This window comes from Saimiri boliviensis, chromosome 2 (genome assembly GCF_048565385.1).
Source record: "Saimiri boliviensis isolate mSaiBol1 chromosome 2, mSaiBol1.pri, whole genome shotgun sequence".
Taxonomy (NCBI): Eukaryota; Metazoa; Chordata; class Mammalia; order Primates; family Cebidae; genus Saimiri; species Saimiri boliviensis.
In genome coordinates this window covers 222,913,548-222,935,141 of record NC_133450.1, presented here as the reverse complement: position 1 = coordinate 222,935,141, position 21,594 = coordinate 222,913,548, and the positions used below count along the sequence as shown (strand labels likewise).

The 21,594-nt window shown below is 43.6% G+C and overlaps 1 protein-coding gene across 6 annotated transcripts in view; it reads right to left on the bottom strand.

The window, feature by feature from the left end:
• The window catches only part of GPR107 (G protein-coupled receptor 107), an 80,231-nt gene that overhangs the window by 41,895 nt on the left and 16,742 nt on the right, over nucleotides 1-21,594 (bottom strand). For 5 of the 6 annotated variants that reach the window (XM_074395469.1, XM_074395468.1, XM_039475142.2 and 2 more), the window contains exons 2-10: nucleotides 21,118-21,231; nucleotides 20,705-20,755; nucleotides 19,874-19,953; nucleotides 18,042-18,181; nucleotides 14,275-14,312; nucleotides 11,005-11,061; nucleotides 6,897-7,004; nucleotides 5,619-5,752; nucleotides 379-454 (exon numbers count right to left, since the gene is read on the bottom strand). In XM_074395469.1, coding sequence (XP_074251570.1) covers nucleotides 379-454; nucleotides 5,619-5,752; nucleotides 6,897-7,004; nucleotides 11,005-11,061; nucleotides 14,275-14,312; nucleotides 18,042-18,181; nucleotides 19,874-19,953; nucleotides 20,705-20,755; nucleotides 21,118-21,231 — 798 coding nt within the window. The remainder of the gene's footprint in view (nucleotides 1-378; nucleotides 455-5,618; nucleotides 5,753-6,896; nucleotides 7,005-11,004; nucleotides 11,062-14,274; nucleotides 14,313-18,041; nucleotides 18,182-19,873; nucleotides 19,954-20,704; nucleotides 20,756-21,117; nucleotides 21,232-21,594) is intronic. The other variant, XM_074395467.1, reaches the window with a different exon arrangement.

The following is a 21,594-nucleotide window of genomic DNA, read 5'->3' as shown; positions in this document are numbered from 1 at the left end:
AAATCTGCCAATACTGAATTGAACTTCAAATCACATAGGAACATGAGGGAAACATAAAAAAGTCATGGAAACAATTTAGCAGGTTGCACTGTCTCCAGAAATGCTAAAAAATAAATTAATAAATAAAAACAATAAGTGTTCTAGAAAAATTGTAGGTGTATAAGCAGTATCAGAAGATGCCTGAAGTCTGGTATGAGGGGAGGTGGTAATCATCTACCCGCACGGCCAGGCCCTCCCAGACAAGAGGAGGCTTTATGAGAAATGTATTCTTCGTCTTTGTTTCCCACCAATCTATCCCCTTTCTTCAACCTTCTTTTGCCTGCCCAAATAGTCATTACATGTAATTTCATGAATGGTCCCCAAAATGCTAATACATACTGCATGGAACACCAAGGAAAGAGACTTGGTGAAAGGAAGGGCCGCCATCAGCCAGTGGATTTTAAATACATCATTCCTATAAAGACAGAGAAAAAAAAAAAATTAAAGGAAGATTCCATTCTCCCAAAGCACAGCCAAAGCTCCAGATACCAGCTATGTTTACAGGAAGGCAGAAAATACAATCTGTGCAAACCACAAACATGAAACTTTTTTTTTTTTTTTTGAGACAGGGTCTCATTCTATTGCCTAGGCTGGAGTATAGTGGTGACATCAGGGCTCACTACAGCCTTGAACTCCTCAGCTCAAGTGATCAAGCAGCTCTCAGGAAGCTGAGGTCGGAGGATGGTTTCAGGTGTACACCGCCATGCCCAACTAATTTTATTTTGTATTTTATTTTTTTTTTTTTGAGACAGAGTTTCGCTCTTGTTGCCCAGGCTGGAGTGCAATGGCGCGATCTCGGCTCACCGCAACCTCTGCCTCCTGGGTTCAAACAATTCTCCTGCCTCAGCCTCCTGAGTAGCTGGGATTACAGGCACGCGCCACCATGCCCAGCTAACTTTTTGTATTTTTAGTAGAGACGGGGTTTCACCATGTTCACCAGGATGGTCTTCATCTCTTGACCTCGTGATCCACCCGCCTCGGCCTCCCAAAGTGCTGGGATTACAGGCTTGAGCCACCGCGCCCGGCCTTATTTTGTATTTTTTATACAGAAAGAGTTTTGCTAAGTTGCCCAGACTGGTCTTGAACTCCTGGCCTCAAGCAATTCACCTACTTTGGCCTCCCAAAGTGTTGATACTAGAGGCATGAGCCACTACACCCAGATAAAACTTTTTTTTTTTTTTTTCAGATGGAGTCTTCCTCTGTCACCCAGGCTAAAGTACAGTGGCACGAACTTGGCTCACTGAAAACTCCGCCTCCTGGGATCAAGAGATGCCCCTGCCTCAGCCTCCTGAGTATCTGGGATTACAGGCGTGTGCCACAATGTCCAGCTAATTTTTGTATGTTTAGTAGAGATGAGGTTTCACCACATTGGCCAGGCTGGTCTTGAACTCCTGACCTCAAGTAATCCACCTGCCTCAGCCTCCTAAAGTGCTAGAATTACAGATGTGAGCCACTATGCCCGGTCACTTTTTTAACAAAGTACTTTTTGCTGGTCAAAAAGGTCTTGAATAGAGTCCTAAAGTAATCTCTGATACACAATTTAATGTTGTGAATGAACCTGAGTTTTGCACTGAAGCCAGACATAATGGGTTCCAACTCTTGAGTAAATGGAAATCTAACACAGCCTGCCAGCTTGCTCCCGGAAACCACCCTGGGAAAGCCAGAGGCAAGAATGAGGTAGATGGACCTGAAAAAACAGCACACAACACCCAGGAAAGCAGAACTCGATTACAAACAGCTGTAGGGGAAGTCTGCAGCCCAGAGTACAGGGGTTGGGAGCCAGCAGCAGGGATGTGTGAGGGGAAAGTGCTGGGGTCATGCTCCTTTCTCTCTCCTTCATGGCTGGTGTCTGCAAATACCCTACGCCAGTGAGATAAAGCACCCACTTCCCTGCCCACCCCATCACAGATACTAGTCTACCTTCGGGCTGCTGGGCATTAAATGCCTCTACTCTTTCCTGCCTCCCCTTAAGAATTAACCTAATAGAACATATAAGACTATTATGAGGCTGGGTGCAGCGGCTCACGCCTGTAATCCCAGCACTTAGGGAGGCTAAGGTGGGAGGATTACTCGAGCCCAAGAGTTTGAGATCAGCTTGGACAGGATGGCAAAACTATCTCTACTAAAAATACAGGAAGTTAGCTGGGGATGGTTGTGTGCACCTGTAGTTCCAGCTACTTGGGAGGCTGAGGTGGGAGAATCACTTGAGCCCAGGAGGCAGAGGCTGCAGTGAGCCGTGACTGTGTCACTGTACTCCAGCCTGGGAGACATAGCGAGCCCTTGTCTAGAAACAAACAGTCTCAAAACAAAAGTTTAGCCGAGAATGGTAGTGTGTGCCTATAGTTTCAGCTATTTGGGAGGCTGAGGTGGGAGAATCACTTGAGCTCAGGAGTTTGAGGCTGCAGTAAGCCTTGATCATGCCACTGCTCCAGCCTGGGCAACACAGTGAGACCCTCAAAAAAAGCAAAGAATATAGGCAGCCACAAGAAGGGAAACTGATATGGTTAATGAGTCCCTAAAATGATAATCCACATCACTAATATTCAGAGAAATGGAAAATAAAAGAGGTTACCAGTTTACGCTCATCAGACTAGCAAAAATTAAGACATCAGTATTGGTGAGAATGTGTAGAAACAGCACACCTTATGTATGCACCACTGGTAGACGTATAAACCTACATGCCAGGCTGGAAGGCAATCTGGCCCTTAATGAAATTAACCGATGGCCAGGTGTTGTGGCTTACACCTGTAATCCCAGCACTTCGGGAGGCCAAGGCAGGAGGATCACTTAGGGCAGGAGTTCAAAATTAGCCTAGCCAACATGGTGAAACCTTGTCTCTACTAAAGTACAAAAATTAGCCAGGCATGGTAGTGTGTGCCTATAGTCCCAGCTACTCGGGAGGCTGAGGCAGGGGAATTGCCTGCACTCAGGAGGCGGAGATTGCAATGAGCCGAGATGGTACCATTGCACTCCAGCTTGGGTGACAGAGTGAGACTCTGTCTCAAAAAAGAAGAGAAATTAACAACCCACGGCACAATGTGCTTCCTTCTGGACCTGCAGCTCGGAGGCTGTATGGATCCATACGGGACCTTAGGAGGTTCATGCCAGCATTGGCTGGGGTATCAGGGAGACGTATGCAGCCCAGGCTGTGTCCATCACTAAAGGACCGAAGCAGTCAAACGTGAGGACACAGAGCATGGGATGCTGTGGGGTAGGGAAAAATCAATGAATGAGACGCACACTCGGCCACATGGCTAGATCATAGAAAGGATATTAGTGAGTGAAAAATGTACAAGAACAATGTCTACAAATATTTTATGTAAATTTAAAATACATGCAACACCAATAAACAGTACTTACTTATAAGAATATAGAAATATCCAAAAATGAGGTTGGGTGCACGGCACTTTGGGAGGCCGAGGTGGGCAGATCACCTGGGGTCAGGAGTTCGAGACCATCCTGGGCAACATGGTGAAACCCTGTCTCTACTAACAATACAAAAATTAGCTGGGTATGGTGGCACATGCCTGTAACCCCGCTACTCGGGAGGCTGAGGCAGGAGAACTGCTTGAACCTGGGAGGTAGAGGTTGCAGTGAGCCGAGATTGCACCACTGCACTCCAGCCTGGGCAACAGAGACTCCGTCTCAAAAAAAAAAAAAAGAAATATCCAAAAATGCATACGAAACACATTTAGGCAGTTCTCCATGGTTGGGAAGGAGTGGGAGAGGGGACAGGAAATGAAAGGGATCAATAGAGAGGGCCTAGCACCGAGTGATAATGAGAGTGTGCCACAGTGTGATGTCAGTTTCCAGGCTCATTTCCTCCCTGGTACTTTCCTATTCCAGTGTTCACCTACTTGAAGGTCAAAAAGGAAGTCAAGGCCAGAATCGTCTGTAACTACTGAATGGCAATGAGATTTACCCAGAGTATAAAACCACCCACCGCAAAGAGCTGTGCTCATTCACACACTCTGGTAACCCTGACTTGCAATCCATGGTTAGAACAGCTACGCTGGGGCAGAGACGTGATGGAAAGAACAAGCCTCACTGACATTGGCTCAAATACTAGTTCCGCCTACACTCGAAGCTGGGAGGGGCCTAATACATACTAGCAAGCAGACCTGGGTTCCGGTCCTAGCTCTGTCGGGTGATACTAGCTCTAGTTTCCCCTCTCTGGGTCTCAATAAATGAGGCAAAGGTCTCTTAGATGCCTCCAGCTTTCAGGGGCCTGTGAAATGTGCCTCGTGGCCTTGGTCACATGCCTTTATATCATGTGGGTTTCCAACCTACCAGAACTGACTCTAAGGCTCCTAGGAAAACACTGGCAGGGCTTAAGTGAGAGACTTTCCTCCATGCACCCTATACTACAACAAAAATTAAAGATGAGATTTGTACACAATAGGTCAGCCTCATTTAACCACAATTGAAAACTGTTACCACAATTTTATAGAGTGAGACTCCATCTCAAAAAAAAGAAAAGTAAAAAAAGGAAATGGGGTCTTGCTATGTTGCCCAGGATGGTCTCAAACTCATGGAATCAAGTGCTCCTCCTGCCTTGGCTTCCCAAAGCACTGGGATTACAGGTGTAAGCCACCACACCCAGACATAGGATTCTTTCTTAGTAACTGCTGCTTGATAACCTAGTCCAAATATGATTATGTACGTCCTTCCCAAGTAAACAAGAAAATCTTTCCATCTGGTGGTGGTATACAGGATATCACAACAAATAGATAACAGCAACTGAACCCACCCAGAGTCTAATATAACAGAGCCTGAGCATGTCCATTAAAACACAATCAAGCTAGCAGGGATTAAAGAAGTCTCCATTTCCGCCCCAATGCTCCAGAGAAAGAGGTATTTCAGGGTGCTTAATTATTTTATGAATTTAAATCAATCTATATTATAATAGCATAGTCACATACCATCACTTACTCAGTTTATGGGTCTTACAATACTTTACATGATTCTCTAACTGAACATTAACATTTTGTTTTCAATTTTCTTGGAGGGAGAAAGAATTCCCGAATATCCAGCTGCTCCCCTCAAGAACCAAGTACAGGAAGTTAAAACCTCAGGGGTTTCAGAAAAAGACTAAAAGCCAGGCAGATGGGCTTTGAAGAGGCTTTGTCCAGTGACAAGCATCTGGAAGTCAATGCAGAGAATCTATCCCAGCACAGCTTTGAGCCAAGGCCTTCAGTGCTCTCGCCAGGCAGTCATCATCACTAACTTCCTCTCCAGAATAAACAGCCCCTGTGTGTTTACTCCTGGTCCTAGACTCTGGGATCTCCACTATGGAAACACTTAGATTATACAGTCTATTTTGCTTGCATATTATTAAAAATATTTAGATGTGCTTTTTAAACAAACAACAGGAAGAGAACAGACACCAAGGCATGCAAAGGCCTCCCACTCCATAATGCTCCCGCACAGTCTTCCTAGTGTTTCCAGGAAGACGCCCTTCGAAAGGAACAAGACTGCTTAGTGCCAACTGCCTCCAAGTTCAGAAGCCCGCAAAAGCTGAAATTATCCAAATCCCAGCTCACTCTTAAGTTGAAGGGCTCAAGGAAGTAACAGTTTACCGTCGTTTTCGAAGGATATGAATCCAGATGGTCCCCGAAAGAAAGAAAAAAAAGGCCATTGAGATGTATAATTTGGGGAGAGGAATTTCTCCTGCTGAGAGGTAGCTGTCCGGATTCTTCTCTGTGATGTCAATCTGAAATGGGCATGAAATTAATTTTTACTTTTCAGGAACATATCATCCTTTATTCAGCAATTTGGAATCTCAGCTATCTCACTTAGGCTTAGAGAGAGAGTACCAGCGGCTGGGCGTGGTAGCTCACGCCTGTAATCCCAGCACTTTGGGAGGCTAAAGCGAGTGGATCACCTGAGGTCAGGAGTTCAGTACCAGCCTGGCCAACATGATGAAACCCCGTCTCTACTAAAAATACAAAAAAAAAAAAAAAATTAGCCAGGTGTTGTGGCAGGTACCTGTAATCCCAGCTACTTGGGAGGCTGAGGCAGAATTACTTGAACCTGGGAAGCGGAGGCTGCAATGAGCTGAGATCATGCCACTGCACTCCAGCCTGGACAAGAGTGAAACTCAGTCCTGGGGGGGAAAAAAAGTGAATACCAGCAAATAACAACCACATTCTTTTTTTTTTTTTTTTTTTTTTTTCTAATTTGAGACAGCATCTCACCCTTTTGCCCAGGCTGGAGTATAGTGGTGCATCTCTGCAACCTCTGCCTCCTGGGCTCAAGAAATCCTTCCACCTCAGCCTCCTGAGTAGCCAGGACTACAGGTGCACCCCACCACGCCTGGCTAATTTTTCATATTTTTTGTAGATAGGGCGTTTTGCCATGTTGCCCATGCTGGTCTCAAACTCTTGGACTCAGGTGATCTGCCCACCTCAGCATCCCAAAGTGCTGGGATTACAGAAGTGAGTCACTGCAAATGGCCTTCTGTTTGTTTGTTTTTTTAACCCAAGTCACCCACTTGAAACCACCATATTGTTTTTTTTTTTTTTTTTTTACTCTTCTCCCCCAGGCTGCAATGTTATGGCACGATCTCGGCTCACTGCAACCACCACCTCCCAGGTTCAAGTGATTCTCCTGCCTCAGCCTCCCGCACCTGGCCAAAACCACCACATTCATCTTAACGCTCAGGTTCAAGTGCAGGCACATCCTGAATTGCTTTGCATTTTCTCATGACTCCTCTACTGAAGTATCACCCGGTGGCAGGGATGTATCCTGCCCAGTGGCAGGTCTGAAATGTTCTTAAAACCTAATCTTACACAGAAGTAAATCTTGTATTTTATGCTGACAAAATCCACGTAGAACAATCTCCAGACAGTACTCACATCAAGGCTGAATGAAAACTTGTCACTCGGCAATTCATTTCTAAGACATTTATGAAAATAAAGGCTGTAAAGGCCTTCTTGGTCATCAGTGCTGATGTTAAAGAAAAACTGAAAGTGAAGAAGAAAACATTTAAAGGTACCCAAACCCTCAGCTATATATACATATATTTTTTTCTTTTATTTTTAAAGTGTTGTTTACTTTTTTCTTTAAGTTCTACTCAGCTGTATTTTTAAACCTTATAAATAAATTACGAGTATTAATGGACTGAAGGAAATAAAGACAGACTGCTTAAATTACTGACTCTCATGGCAGAGTTTAAACTGATGTTATATATTCTATGATTCCCCTCTGATATTTTATTACAATTTTCAAGTATACAGAACAGCTGCCAAATGCACAGTGAAAGCTACATAGCTACAACCTCGCTTCTACAATGAACATTTTTCTATGCCTGCCCTATCACAGATCTAGCCATTTGTGATGGTCTCTGCAGAAGTCTTCAAAGATAACCTAAGATGTATTTATCTAGTCTTCAAGCTAACATATCCATTTTGCTCTTTATAGGCATAAAATACTCCTTAAAAAAGAGGCTCACCTCATACTTGAAAACAACCAATTTCATCAAAATTTACAACTATGGTTTTAGAGAACAATAATGAAAGCTACATTTTCTATATTTAGACAGTTTTCTGCTTTTCATACATTTCATGAGTTTAGATGAAGTTTAATGTAAACCAAAGACAGACAGACTCAGAGAATATGACTTCTTGGTCAAGCCTAAGAACATTTTACTTCAGCCATAAGTTCTACCAATAAAAAGAAACCTGCCTGAAATATCTTTTTAGGGCTATAAATATATACCTATTAAACTACAAAGAAAAGCTAGGAAATGACTATGGTAGCATTTTTCATGATGGGGAAGGAATGCAAGAGAGACATGAGGTTTCTCAGGTGCTCACATAAAGATGACTGTTCGGAGTAACTTGTTAAACTAAATGTAAGCACTTTACAGTCTTCTGCATGTATACTGAACCTCACAACTTAGAGGAATGGGGGGAAAAGACATCTGACAGAAATAAAAATAAAAGACTAAGAACATGTGAGCTGGAATTATCCAAACAGATCATGTCCCAAACTCAGTTGCGGTTGTGAATGTGTATATGTATTTTAGTCCCCTGAGCTAGCCAGAATAAGGAAACTTTCCTAAACACATTGACAACTTCTATTCTAAAAGTAAGATTCAGGGGAAGTCTAAAAAAGATATAAATGTTTAAAAGATACAATATTTTTAAAAAATCAACAGAATCACCATGGTTGATCAGAGGAGGCACCTGATCCTTAGAGACAAAAACGAAACAAAACTGTGAACTCTAGAATTGGAGTAAGGCCTGGTAGCCCCTTCCTGCATTTAGGTAGATAAACCACTATCCCCATGCCATGAATGAAGCAGAGGAGCTCAGAATGGACTACACTGGCCAAGACTGGGAGACAGGGCAGAACAGCAAGAAATCACGACGACTTCTTTCCAAGGTGGGGGAAAGCCAGAGAAAAGCAAACCACCCATCCATGGCCTGCTCCACGCATCCCAAGAACCGTGCGGATGGACTGTTTCAGCACGTGTTCCTCATCACCTCGCAGACTGCTGTGCCTGGATGCTCACCCAACACAAAGGACTATGCCTGACATGTGTGCATCCTATCACACTTTCCTTTGTGATTAAAGGGGGGAGCATTTTAAAAACTCATTTTATTAACAAGCATTTTAAGGTGAGAGAAGGACGAGAGAAAAGGACCTTTTGTATTTTCTCAAGGAGGCAGTAAAAGGCAAAGTGGTTAAACACATGGGCCTTGGAGTCAAACAAATGTGGACCTGAATCCCCAGCTTGGGGCAAGTTACATTACCTCTCTGAGCCTCAGTTCCTCATCAGTAAAAGAGAAGAAGTAACAGTACCGACTTCACAGAGTTGTTGAGAGGATGATCTGAGATAATGACATATACGCACTTAGCACAATGCCTAGCATTGGTTCATTAGTCTCTGTAAATATAGGCCAAGATAGGAGTTTCAGACACAACAATAAGAGAGGGAAACCCCACCCCTAAGGTACTTTCTGCAGAGGGGGAGACAGACAATAAATGTTAAGTCAGTACAGCAAATGGCATGTTGGAAGGGAGAACACTAAGGAAAACCAGAGCACAATCAGGGAAACAGGAGTGAGCTGCCATCAAGAGAAGCTTGGTTGAGAAGGTGACATTTCAGCAAAGACTTGCGGAATTCTGAGAGACAGCGTTCCTGCCTGTAGGAACAGCTAAAGCAGAGTCTAAAGGTTGATCTGTCTGAGAAAGAGCAAAGCGGCCTGTGTGGGAGAGCAGAGTGTGACTAACAGGAGCTGAGGTCAGACAGACAACAGGGGCTGGACCACATGGGCCTTGTAGACCAGTGGGAAGACTTGGGCTTTACTCCAAGACAGATGGAAAGCTGTTGGAGGATTCTGAGCAAATGAGCACCCTGCGAGTTCTCAGTAACTGTTAGCTTTTAATATAGATAGTGATGAAATGATGGTTACTAAAGCTTCAAGAACATACAAAAATTGTTGAACAGGCAAAATGATCTAGGGTAAAAGAAATCAGAACAGTGTTTGGGGGGATGGAGGGGCTTTCTCAGAAGATGGAAACAGAAATCTTGATAGAGAGTGAATTACATGGATATATGCATTTGTCAGAATTGAACAAACTGTACACTTAAGACAAGACCTGTGCATTTCACTGCAGGCATTTTTTTTTTCTTTTTTTATTTTTGAGACAGGGTCTCACTGTCACCCAGGCTGCAGCGCAGTGGCATGCTCAGGGTTCACTGTGTGAATCTTGACCTCCCAGGCTCAAGTAATCCTCCTGCCTCAGCCTCCCTAGTGGCTGGGACTACAGACATGCAGCATCACACCTGGCTAATTTTTTTTTTCTTTTTTTGTAGAGACAAAGTTTCACCATATTTCCCAAGCTAGCCTTGAACTCCTGAGCTCAAGTGAACCTCCCACCTCAGCCTTCCTTGTAGCTGGGACTATAAGCATGTACCACCATTCCTGGCTACTTTTTGTATTTTTTGTAGAGACAGAGTTTCACCATGTTGGCCAGGCTAGTCTCATACACCTGGGCTCAAGCAATCTGCCTACCTCAGCCTCCCAAAGTGCTGGGATTATAGGCATGAGCCACCATGCCCTGCCATTTTTTAGATGATTAAACAGTGAGGTTCAGAAAGTGAGACTAGGCAGGGTGGCTCCCATCTGTCATCCCAGCATCTTGACTGAGGCCCAGTCAAGAGGACTGCTTGATCCCAGGAGTTCAAGATCAGCCTGGGCAACAGAGCAAGTCCTCATCTCTACAAAAATTTAAAAATTAGCCGGGCATGCTGATCTATGCCTGTAGTCCCAGTTACTCGGGAGGCTGAGGATCATCTGAGCCTGGAAGGTTGAGACTGCAGTGAACCATAATTGTATCACTGCACTCCAGCATGGGCAACAGAGTGAGACCTTGTCTCAAAACCAAAACCAAAAGAAATCAGGTGAGTTATCCAATATCACCCACCTCGTAGGTGGGTTCGGAGACCCAATCCAGTATCTTGTTCCCATACATATGCTATCATGCTGCCACTAAACACTCATGGGCAATTAATAACTGTGACAGCTGAGCAGGTCACTCAAAGCCTCCAAGTCTCAGTGAAATCATCTCTAAAATTACATCACCCTAAATTATAACCAACGGTCCTTTCAGGCATAGAGTACTATGCTTCTGGCATACTATGAATGGGAGGCAGCATTGGGTCAGGACATAGGGGTCACAGGAACAGCCAGGCAGGACTGGGCTGGAAACTGCCCTTGTCACCTACACTACATAGTCACCAAGTTATTTATTCTCAGAGACTTATTATTTGATAAGTAGACAGGTAACCATATCCACCTTTGTGAGCTTGTTATAGAGAGAGCTACTGCATTTAAGTGACTGATACAGGGTATACCTAAGTTGTTATTCCTAAATTCAAAATTCCTCTAAAAAAAATATTACCCTTTTATATGGTAGAGAGAAATTCCATGAGGCTTTACACAACATACATACCTGAAATGACACTGTCCCATCATTATTATGAACAGAAAAGGATTTCTCTCCCATGGCCTAAAAAGACATAACAATACGTTTTAGGATGACACTGGCATAGAAAGTATGCTAATTAAAACTAATTTATTAAACAAAACAAAATACGTTTCTTAAACTCTGAATTTGCTGACCTTCAAGAGCTCTCTGAAAGTAAAACTGACTATACTTTAAAGATGTCTGAAATCTACTTTCACAGAAAATGGTGGTTGTTCTTCAGCTGTCTCTTCTGCCTCTGCACTAACTCCTACCTCCACCCCCTGGCTTGAATCTTTCTGCTAGACAGCTTGTCTACCCTTGAAGCTTCAGCCAGACTAAGGGTGCTGACCCAGGCCATGCCCTGTCACATCCCCTGAATTCCACCCCTGACATCAAATGATCAAAATATCGGCCAAGTGCAGTGGCTCACGCCCGTAATCCCAACACAATGGGAGGCCGAGGTGGGCAATCACTTGAGGTCAGGAGTTCAAGACCAGCCTGGCCAACCAGGTGAAACAACATCTCTACTAAAAATACAAAAATAAGCCAGGAGTGGTGGAGTGCACCTGTAATTCCAGGTACTCAGGAGGCTGAGGCAGTAGAATTACTTGAACCTGGGAGGCAGAGGTTGAGATCGTGCCACTGCACTCCACCCTGGGTGACAGAGTGAGACTCCGTTCCTTCCAGCAAAAAGAAAGATCAAAATATGTCATCTGTACAATAAAACTAAGCAATGAAAAAAAAATGATACATGCAACAATGTGGATAAACTCAAAGTAATTAAGCTGAATGTAAGACAAAAAAGTACTGCATAATTCAGCTGTATAAAGTTCTATAAAACTATACTATAGTGACAGATCAGTGATTGGGGATGGGAGCTTACAAAAAGGCAGAAGAAATTTTGGGGGTGATGGATAGTTCACTCTCTTGATTGATAGTCAAAGTTATCAAATTGCTGCTTTACCTACATACAGTTTGTCAATTATACTTTAAGAAAGCTGTAAGACAAAACATCACCATTTGATGTCCCCCTCACTGAGAAATCAAGACATCGCAAACCCAAACTTTCCCAATTTTTCCACTTCTATTTCTACCACCCACTCCTCTGCTCTGCTCTTTCCCTCCCATCACCCTAACTGGCTTCCCAGTCATTTACCGTCTTAGGCTCTGCTCTAGTCCAGATCCTCATCACCCTAAACCTGTGTTATCACAACAGCGCCCTTCCTGGTCCTTCTAACATCACTATCTCCTTCTCCAAGGATACTTTGCACATTACTTTCAGAATCATCATCTTTAATAAACACAGTCTTTCCCAATCAGGAACTCAGGATGACTTTCCATTGCCTGTGCATCTACTCCCTCTATTGCCTGGTCCTACACTATCTAATATGTCTCTCTGCTCCCATATACGTGCCTTTCACTTCACACAAGCCAGTGCCCAGCATCTGTCTCATCCAGTCTTTGCGTATGGCATTCTTCCTCCCCTTCCTTCTCTTCCTCCTCGCTGAACAAACTGCAAACTAAGCCCCAGTGACAACTTCTTCCAGAGGGCTTTTCTGATGGCCTGGCATCTTCCTTCCCTAACTACCTGACCCAATATCATGTAAGTGTCACACAACTTATAAATCAATTATCAACTTTGTTTTTTTTTTTTTTTTTCCTGGAGACAGGGTCTCACCCAGGCTAAAGGGAAGTGGCACAGTGATGGCTCACTGTAGCCTTAGCATCCCAGGCTCAGGTGATCCTTCCACCTCAGTCTCCAGAGTAGCTGGTACCACAGGCACGTATCACCATACCTGCTAGTTTTCCTACTTTTTGTAGACAGGGTTTCACCATGTTAGCCAGGCGGTCTTGAACTCCTGGGCTCAACCAATCCACCCACGTCAGCCTCAAAGCACTGGGATTACAGGTGTGAGCCACCATGCCCAGCAGGGAATCAATTTTTCTCTGAAATTGTTTCAGTATGCCAATGTTCTCCCCCAAAATAGGAGAAAATTCCCTGTAGATAAATTTTTTAAACTTTTCTTTGAGACAAAGTCTCGCTCTGTCACTCAGGCTAGAGTGCAGTGGCGCAATCTCTGAAGATTGCTCACTGAAGCCTCTGTCTCCCAGGTTCAAGCAATTCTCCTGCCTCAGCCTCTAGAGTAGCTGGAATTACAGGCATGCACCACCATGTCCAGCTAATTTTTATATTTTTAATAGAGACAGGGTTTCACCATGTTGGCCAGGCTGGTCTTGAACTCCTGACCTCTAGTGGTCCCCCTGCCTCAGCCTTCCAAAGTGCTGGGATTACAGGCATGAACCACTGCACCTGGCCCCCTGCAGATGTGTGTGTGTATATATATATATATATATACACATGTATATATATATATATATATATATATACACGTGTATATATATATATATATATATATATATATACACACATATATATATATATATACACACATATATATATATACATATATACACACATATATATATATATATATATATACACACACATATATATATAGTTACCTCTCTGTATTGCAGGTTCCACATCTGCAGAATGAACAAACTGCCAACCAAAAATATTTTTTAAAGAAAGATTAAAAAGTAACAGTAATAAATAATACAAATAAAAAATCAGCCAGGCATGGTGGCTCATACTTATAATCCCAGTACTTTGGGAGGCCGAGGCGGGCAGATCACCTGAGGTCAGTTCAAGACCAGCCTGGCCAACGTAGTGAAACCCCGCTCTACTAAAAATACAAAAAAATTAGCTTGGCGTGGTGATGCATGCCTATAGTCCTAGCTACTCAGGAGGCTGAGGTAGGAAAATCGCTTGAACTCAGAAGGCAGAGGTTGCAGTGAGCTGAGACCATGTCATTGCACTCCAGCCTAGATGACAGAGAGACTCTGTCTCAAAAAAACAAAAAACAAAAAACTTCAACACAGTGTAACAACTGTTTACACAGCATTTACGTTGTGTTAGGTATCATAAGTAATCTAGAGATGTTTTAAAGTACACAGGAGGATGTGTGTATGTGTAAATACTATGCCATTTTATATATGAGACATGAGCATGTACTGATTTTGATATTCACTAGGGTTCCTGTAACCAATCCCCTGTGGATACTGAGGGACAATTGTATATGTATTTGTGTGTGAATGCATCTATGGATATTTATCAATACACACACACGTATACAACACACACGTACACAATATCCAGGCAAGCTGAGCACAAAAAGGGTGGTTAGTTCTTACCTTTGAATCCACTGTACTTCTTTTAGATTTTCCACTGTCTAGAAGCAGAAACATTTAAAAGATAGCACTGCATTACTCAACTTACAGAGATATATATACATAACTATCATTTTATGAGGCTACAGCTTATCTAATATCAAATAATTAAAACAAAATAATCGCCGGGCGCGGTGGCTCAAGCCTGTAATCCCAGCACTTTGGGAGGCCGAGGCGGGTGGATCACGAGGTCGAGAGATCGAGACCATCCTGGTCAACATGGTGAAACCCTGTCTCTACTAAAAATACAAAAAACTAGCTGGGCGTGGTGGCGCGTGCCTGTAATCCCAGCTACTCAGGAGGCTGAGGCAGAATTGCCTGAACCCAGGAGGTGGAGGTTGCGGTGAGCCGAGATCGCGCCATTGCACTCCAGCGTGGGTAACAAGAGCAAAACTCCGTCTCCAAAAAAAAAAAAAAATACAAAAAAAAAAAATAATAATCTTGGGGACTGCCATGTTCTCAGGTCCCAAAACATAATATGTGTATTGTTGAAGCAGCAAATCAGACCTTGTTATATTATTAACGGTATGGAGTAACTGATGATATTAACAACATAATTCAGTTCTGGATATTCCAGTGTATGTTATTGCCAGAGAAGCCACATGGAATGACTTTCCTATTTGTCTAAGTAATCACACTGGAAAACATAATTTTTAAGAAAAAGGCCGGGTGCAGTGGCTCACCCCTGTAATCCCAGCACTTTGGGAGGCCGAGGCAGGTGGATCACCTGAGGTCAGGAGTTCAAGACCAGCCTGGCCAACATAGCAAACCCCCCTCTCCACTAAAAATACAAAAATTAGTTGGGCGTGGTGGCGTACACCTGTAATCTCAGCTACTTGGTAGGCTGACACAGGAGAATCCCTGGAACCCGGAAGGCAGAGGTTGCAGTGAGCCAAGGATGCACCACTGCATTCCAGCCCAGGCGACAGAAAAAAAAAAATTAGAAAAGAAAAACTATGAAATACATTTACACACTTGGAAAAGTTAATAGCAAGTAATCCTAGCATAATAACACTTTCTTCCCTACAGCAAGAAGTATGATTGCTAATGGCTTCTTTCATGGAACAGAATTTTTTGTTTTCACTTAAGATGTTCTTTGTGGAAAGACTGGACTTCAAGCTCCCTGCAGGAAAGGAGAAAATAAAAAGAAACAAAATAATATTTTCTTCCCAGGAATGGTCATATGAACACAAAGAACCTAGACAAGAAGGAGATGGTTCACAGGCATTAACCTACACCATCGCACAAATGCAGTCTTTTTTTTTTTTCCCTTTTAAGATGGAGTCTCACTCTGTCACCAGGCTGGAGTGCAGTGGTATGATCTCGGCTCACTGCAACCTCTGCCTCCCTGGTTCAAGTGATTCTCCTGCCTCAGCTTCCCAAGTAGCTGGGACTACAGGTGCACACCACCATGCCCAGCTAATTTTTTTGTATTTTGGTAGAGACAGAGTTTCACCATGTTGGGCAGGATGGCCTCTATCTCTTCACCTCATGATCCACCCGACTCAGCCTCCCAAATGCTGGGATTACAGGCATGAGCCACCACACCCAGCCAAATGGAATCTTTCTGTATGGCTTTTAACCGTAGTCAAGCTAGACAGACTGAGTGATACACAGTTTGGATGTCTGTCCCCTCCAGATCTCATGTTGAACTGTAATCCTCAATGTTGGAAGTGAGGCCTAGCATGAAGTATCTGGATCATGAGGGCATATCCCTCATGAATGGCTTGGTGCCCTCCTTGTGGTAAGGAGTGAGTTCTTTCATGTAAGATGTGGCTGTTTACGAGTGTGGCACCTCCTCACTCCTACTCCCGCTCTTGCCATGTGACCTGCCTGCTCCCCCTTCACCTTCTGCCATAATTAGAACCTTCCTGAGGCCCTCACCAGGAGTAGATGTCTGCACCATGCTTTGTACAGCCTGCAGAACTGTGGGCCAATTAAACCTCTTCTTTTGTTTTTGTTGTTTGTTTTTTGCTGGTGGTGGTGGTTGCTTTTGAGACTAGCTCTTACTGTGTCACCCAGGCTGGAGTGCAGTGACACAATCTCAGCTCACTGCAGCCTCCATCTCCCTGGTTGAAGACATTCTCCTGCCTCAGTCTCCCCAGTAGTTCAGACTACAGGTATGTGCCACCACATCCGGTTTTTGTATTTACAGTATAGATGGGTTATACCATGTTGGCCAGGCTGGTCTTGAACTCTTGACCTCAAGCAATCTCCCTGCCTTAGCCTGCCAAAGTGCTGGGATTACAGACACGAGCCACCACGCCCAACCTCTTTTCTTTATAAATGACCCAGTCTCAGGTATTCCTTTACAGCAACGCAATGGACTAACAAATTGAGAAAAAAAACTGTCTAAGTAGTAAGTATGTATATATTTGTTTCAGAGACAGGGTCTTGTTCTGTCACACAGGCTGCAGTATGTAGCCTAGAACAGTCAGGCTTGAGCCATCCTCCTGCCTCAGTCTCCTGAGGAGTTGTGACTACAGACACATGCCGCCATGCGCGGCTAATTTTTTTATTTTTGTTTTTGCAGAGACAAGGCCTCGTTATGTTGCTCAGCCTGGTACCAAGCTCCTAGCCTCAAATGATCCTCCCACTTTGGCCTCCCAAAGTGCTAGGATTACAAGTGTGAGTCACTGCACCTGGCCATAAATTATCTTACAAACTCATATGAATCATCAGATGAACTTGACAGTCAATTTAAAAAAAAAAAAAAGGTGATAAAAATAAATTGGTTAATCAACACATGGAGAAAAAGTGCAGTGTCAGTAATAAAAGTAAATAGAAAAACAGTGGCCAGGCACGGTGGCTCACGATGTCAGGAGTTCAAGACCAGCCTGACCAATATGGTGAAATCTGGTCTCTACTGAAAATACGAAAATTAGCCAGGCGTGGTGGCTCATGCCTGTAGTGCCAGCTACTAGGGAGGCTGAGGCAGGAGAATCACTTGAACCCTGGAGGCGAAGGTTGCAGTGAGCCAAGATTGAGCCACTGCACTCCAGCCTGGGTGACAAAATGAGACTCCATTTCAAGAAAAAAAAAATGTATATGTCTGTGTGTGTGTGTGTGTGTGTGTGTGTGTGTATAGGAATATCTTTTTTGCCTGTCATTTTAGGATTTTTTTTGATAAGAAAATACCCCATATTGGCTAGGACATAATAATGTGCATACTATTCCCACATATATTCAGTAAGACATACAACTCACTTGGAAAGGAATTTAAAAATATGTATCAATATTTTCAAAAGCATTCATATCCTTTGAACCAGAAATTTCAATTCTGAAAACCATCATAAAGAACATTCTATACATGAAGAGAGTTCATAATCACACAAAAATGGAAATGTGTCTCCTTAAGGGGAAAGATTGAGCAAATTACAGTATCCACTCAGCAGGATAGATGATAGGTATGAAATGAGCTAAAAAGTCATCAGGCATGCATATAAATTATAAGCATGACTGAATTTCAAAAATCAAATCTTCTAGACTCATGAAACAAGCTTATATGAAAACATAAATTACTAAAACTCTAACACTGGGAATAAGGAAAAATGGCTGCTGTTTTTCCATCTGCTTCACATTTTCCACATTTTTCTTTAACATTTATATATTTTTGTATGACTTCCAAAATATAATGCCAGGACAACAGATCATGTTTTGCTTAGGAACAAAAAAAGCTTCTATGAAGCAGGTAGTGAAAATTAAAAGCCAGTTTCCACCTTATGGTTTACCTTGTGTCTTCTGAGTCTGGCTGCCTGCTGAAACAGGGTTCACATTAGGCTCCTGGCTCTGACCAAGGACTTTCTCATCCCTGCTGAAGATGATTTTCGGTAACTGGGTACCAGCTTCTGGTGGAGACTTTACTGTTACCCTACATTCAAACAAGACAGAAGGAAAAAAGGTCAAAGCAGTGCTCCTGGCCACTGAACATGCTGTGTGCAGGCCCTCTGCCAAGCTCATGCAGTCCTTATGATGTTCTACAACACAGATTCTATTATTCACATTCTGCAATACTGAAACCGAGGCTCAGAAAAGTTAAATAACTTGGCCAAGAGCACCTATAGGAAGTAGCTGGACGAGGATCCAGGCAGTCTCTCTTAGGCAGGCGTCCCCAAACTACGGCCCGCGGGCCGCATGCAGCCCCCTGAGGCCATTTATCCGGCCCCCCGCCGCACTTCAGCAGGAAGGGGCACCTCTTTCATTGGTGGTCAGTGAGAGGAGCACAGTATGTGGCGGCCCTCCAATGGTCTGAGGGACAGTGAACTGGCCCCCTGTGTAAAAAGTTTGGGGACGCCTGCTCTTAGGCCTAAGATCTTAGCAACCACATAAATCTGAGGTACATCTTTTCCCTCAAGTATCCTTAAAATGCTCAGCAAATTGGTGCATGAGAGAAACAGAATGAAATATAAAACATCAGTAAGACTTTAAAGTGAAATCCAGGCCGGGCACTGTGGCTCACACCTGTAATCCCAGCACTTTGGGAGGCTAAGGCGGATGGACCACTGGTGGTCAGGAGTTTGAGATCAACCTGGTGAACACGGTGAAACCCTGTTTCTATTAAAATCACAAAAAAAATTGTTCGGGCATGTTAGCGTGTGCCTATAGTTCCAGCTACTCGGGAGCCTAAGGCAGGAGAATCACTTGAACACGGGAGGTGGAAGTTGCAGTGAGCCAAGATCACACCACTGTACTCTAGCCTGGGCCACAGAGCAAGAGAGACTCTGTCTCAAAAAATAAAAATAAAAATAAATAAAGTGAAATCCCAGGAAGCACGAGAGGGCAGTGGCACCGTTCGTTGCTGCCTAATATCCATTTCCACCCTTCCCGCTTCTTACAAGACCCGATTTTGTTTACTCCATCCCACCCAGGAGGGGCCAGTGACAGTTCCCATGCCTGAGTGGATGCCCAATCTAAGCTGGCACATTCAAGCACTTCTCATTCTAACTAGAGGAGGAGCCTGCTCTCTGTCCCTTGGCTGGATATGGATGACAGAGCACAGCCACCTGGTGACGGCTGGGAAACTTGCCTGAGGAAGCTAACACCCAGGACGGCAAAGCAGAGAGATGAAACGCACCAGAGTCCTTAACCAGAGTCAGCCAGCCACTGCAGGCCTGTCTCTTGCCTGCCCCACTGAAGACAGGTGAGGTTATCAATGTCTTCACTACAAATGCCAGAGTCTAAGTCAAGTCTTTTGTTGCTTGCTGCCAAAAGCAGCCTAACTAATACAGGAGACTATCAGATCAATTTTTTTAAATGAAAACAGAGGTTATCATGGAGAATATTTTAAAAGTTCAGGGCCAACACTTATCTGAAGCCTCTCCTTCCTTTCTACAATTCATGAGTTCTTCTTCCCTTCCTCTCTTTATTTGGCTGTAATTGTGTGTAGCGCCATTCTGTCTCCCCCATCAAGGACAGGGCCTCTGTCTCCCTAGCCTTGTCTTTAATCTCCAGCACTCAGCATGGTCTTTGGCACATGGCAGACACCCAAGGAACGTTAGCGTACTACTAAATTCTCCCCAACTCTACTCTAGAACTGAACTGAAGGAACTTTAGAATTACTTACTCACTTCTGGAGATGTCTAGGATTAGAAGGGTGACAGAGACAGACTCTTTCTTTAAAATACAGTAATTCACATCTTCATCCTGAGAAAGGAAGAGCCAATTTTACATAATCTTATTCATTCACACTAGAACAGAAAGTTTTCAGAAACTTAGCAAATGAGTGGCTCAAACTCCATTCAAAATAGTAAACCGTCGGGCCCGGTGGCTCACACTTGTAATCACAGGACTTTGGGAGGCTGAGGCAGGTAGATCATGAGGTCAGGAGATTGAGACCATCCTGGCCAACATGGTGAAACCCCTATCTACTAAAAATACAAAAATTAGCCGGGTGTGGTGGCAGGCACCTGTAGTCCCAGATACTCAGGAGGCTGAGGCAGGAGAATCGCTTGAACCCGGGAGGCGAAGGTTGCAGTGAGCTGAGATCACGTCATTACACTCCTGTTTGGGTAACAGAGCGAGACTCCGTCTCAAAAAAAATGGTGTTGTGGCCGGGCGTGATGCCTCACACCTGCAATCCTAGCACTTTGATAAGCCAAGGTGGGCTGATCACTTGAGTCCAGGAGTTTGAGACATAGCCAAGAAAGTGTGAAACCCTGTCTCTACTAAAAATACAAAAATTAGGCAGGCGTGGTGATGCATGCCTGTAGTCCTAGGTACTCAGGGGACTGAGGTGGGAGGATTGCTTGGGCCTGAGACGTCAAGGTTGCAGTAAGCTGATCGTGCTACTGTACTCCAAAAAAACGAAAATAGCACTACAGGAAGTTAAGGTGTTCCCATTCAATGGCCTGAGTTCAAATAAAGACACGGACCAGGTCACACATTTAATACTCACCAGGTAAGATGAAAAGCCATCATTCTTTGTACGGTCTAGGCTAAACCCAATCTAATAAGGAGTAAAAAGAGAAGAAGTAAATATCCACACAATTGTCCATACTTTTCTTACTCAAAAAGTAGAAAAGTATGAGGCGGTACTTCTGACGTGGTTTCCTCTCAGTTTTCTTAGCATTCATTTTGTAAGAAGGCAAACTAAAATCACTCAAGTCAAGTCAGTAATTACTAGAATTATTACAGCATTACATCTCAAGTGATAAATGTGAAATTATTTGATGCCTGACATGTAATTTATTACTCACAAGCTTCATTATCTCCATATTCTGATACTTTATATTTAAGCACTGGGGTTGGAAGGTGGCTCTCACCCAGGCTAAAAGAGTAAACCCTTGGATCTCATTAAAAGGTACTTACAATCACACCCTTGTCTTCAGGCTCATTCACTGAGAGGCTACTGACATTAACCACCATATAGCCATGCTTGAAGAATCCAAAGGTGTTCAGATGAACCTTATGCCTCACATCGTCCTAAAGAGACATGAAGTGGTGGAATCAGTAATATGGAAAACTGCTTTCCATTACTTAACCTATTTGTTTTCTTGAAAAACTGTGATATCTCATTTCCTGATAGCCAGCCAACGTTTCCATATACTCAGTAACATACACAGCTGTGGTAAAACATGTCTTTCTCCAAAAGCTGAAGACAACTCCTCAGAAATCCAAAAGATATCAACAGTTTCTGCAGAAGGAAGTAGTGAATGGATTCAAATTCACTCCACTGCACTGGTATGGGTTCTAGGAGCAAGCTCAGAGGTTGGCTGGAATGTGAATTCCAGGGCAGGAGGAACCATGTTTTCATCATCCCCATATCCTTCCTGACAGTACAATGCC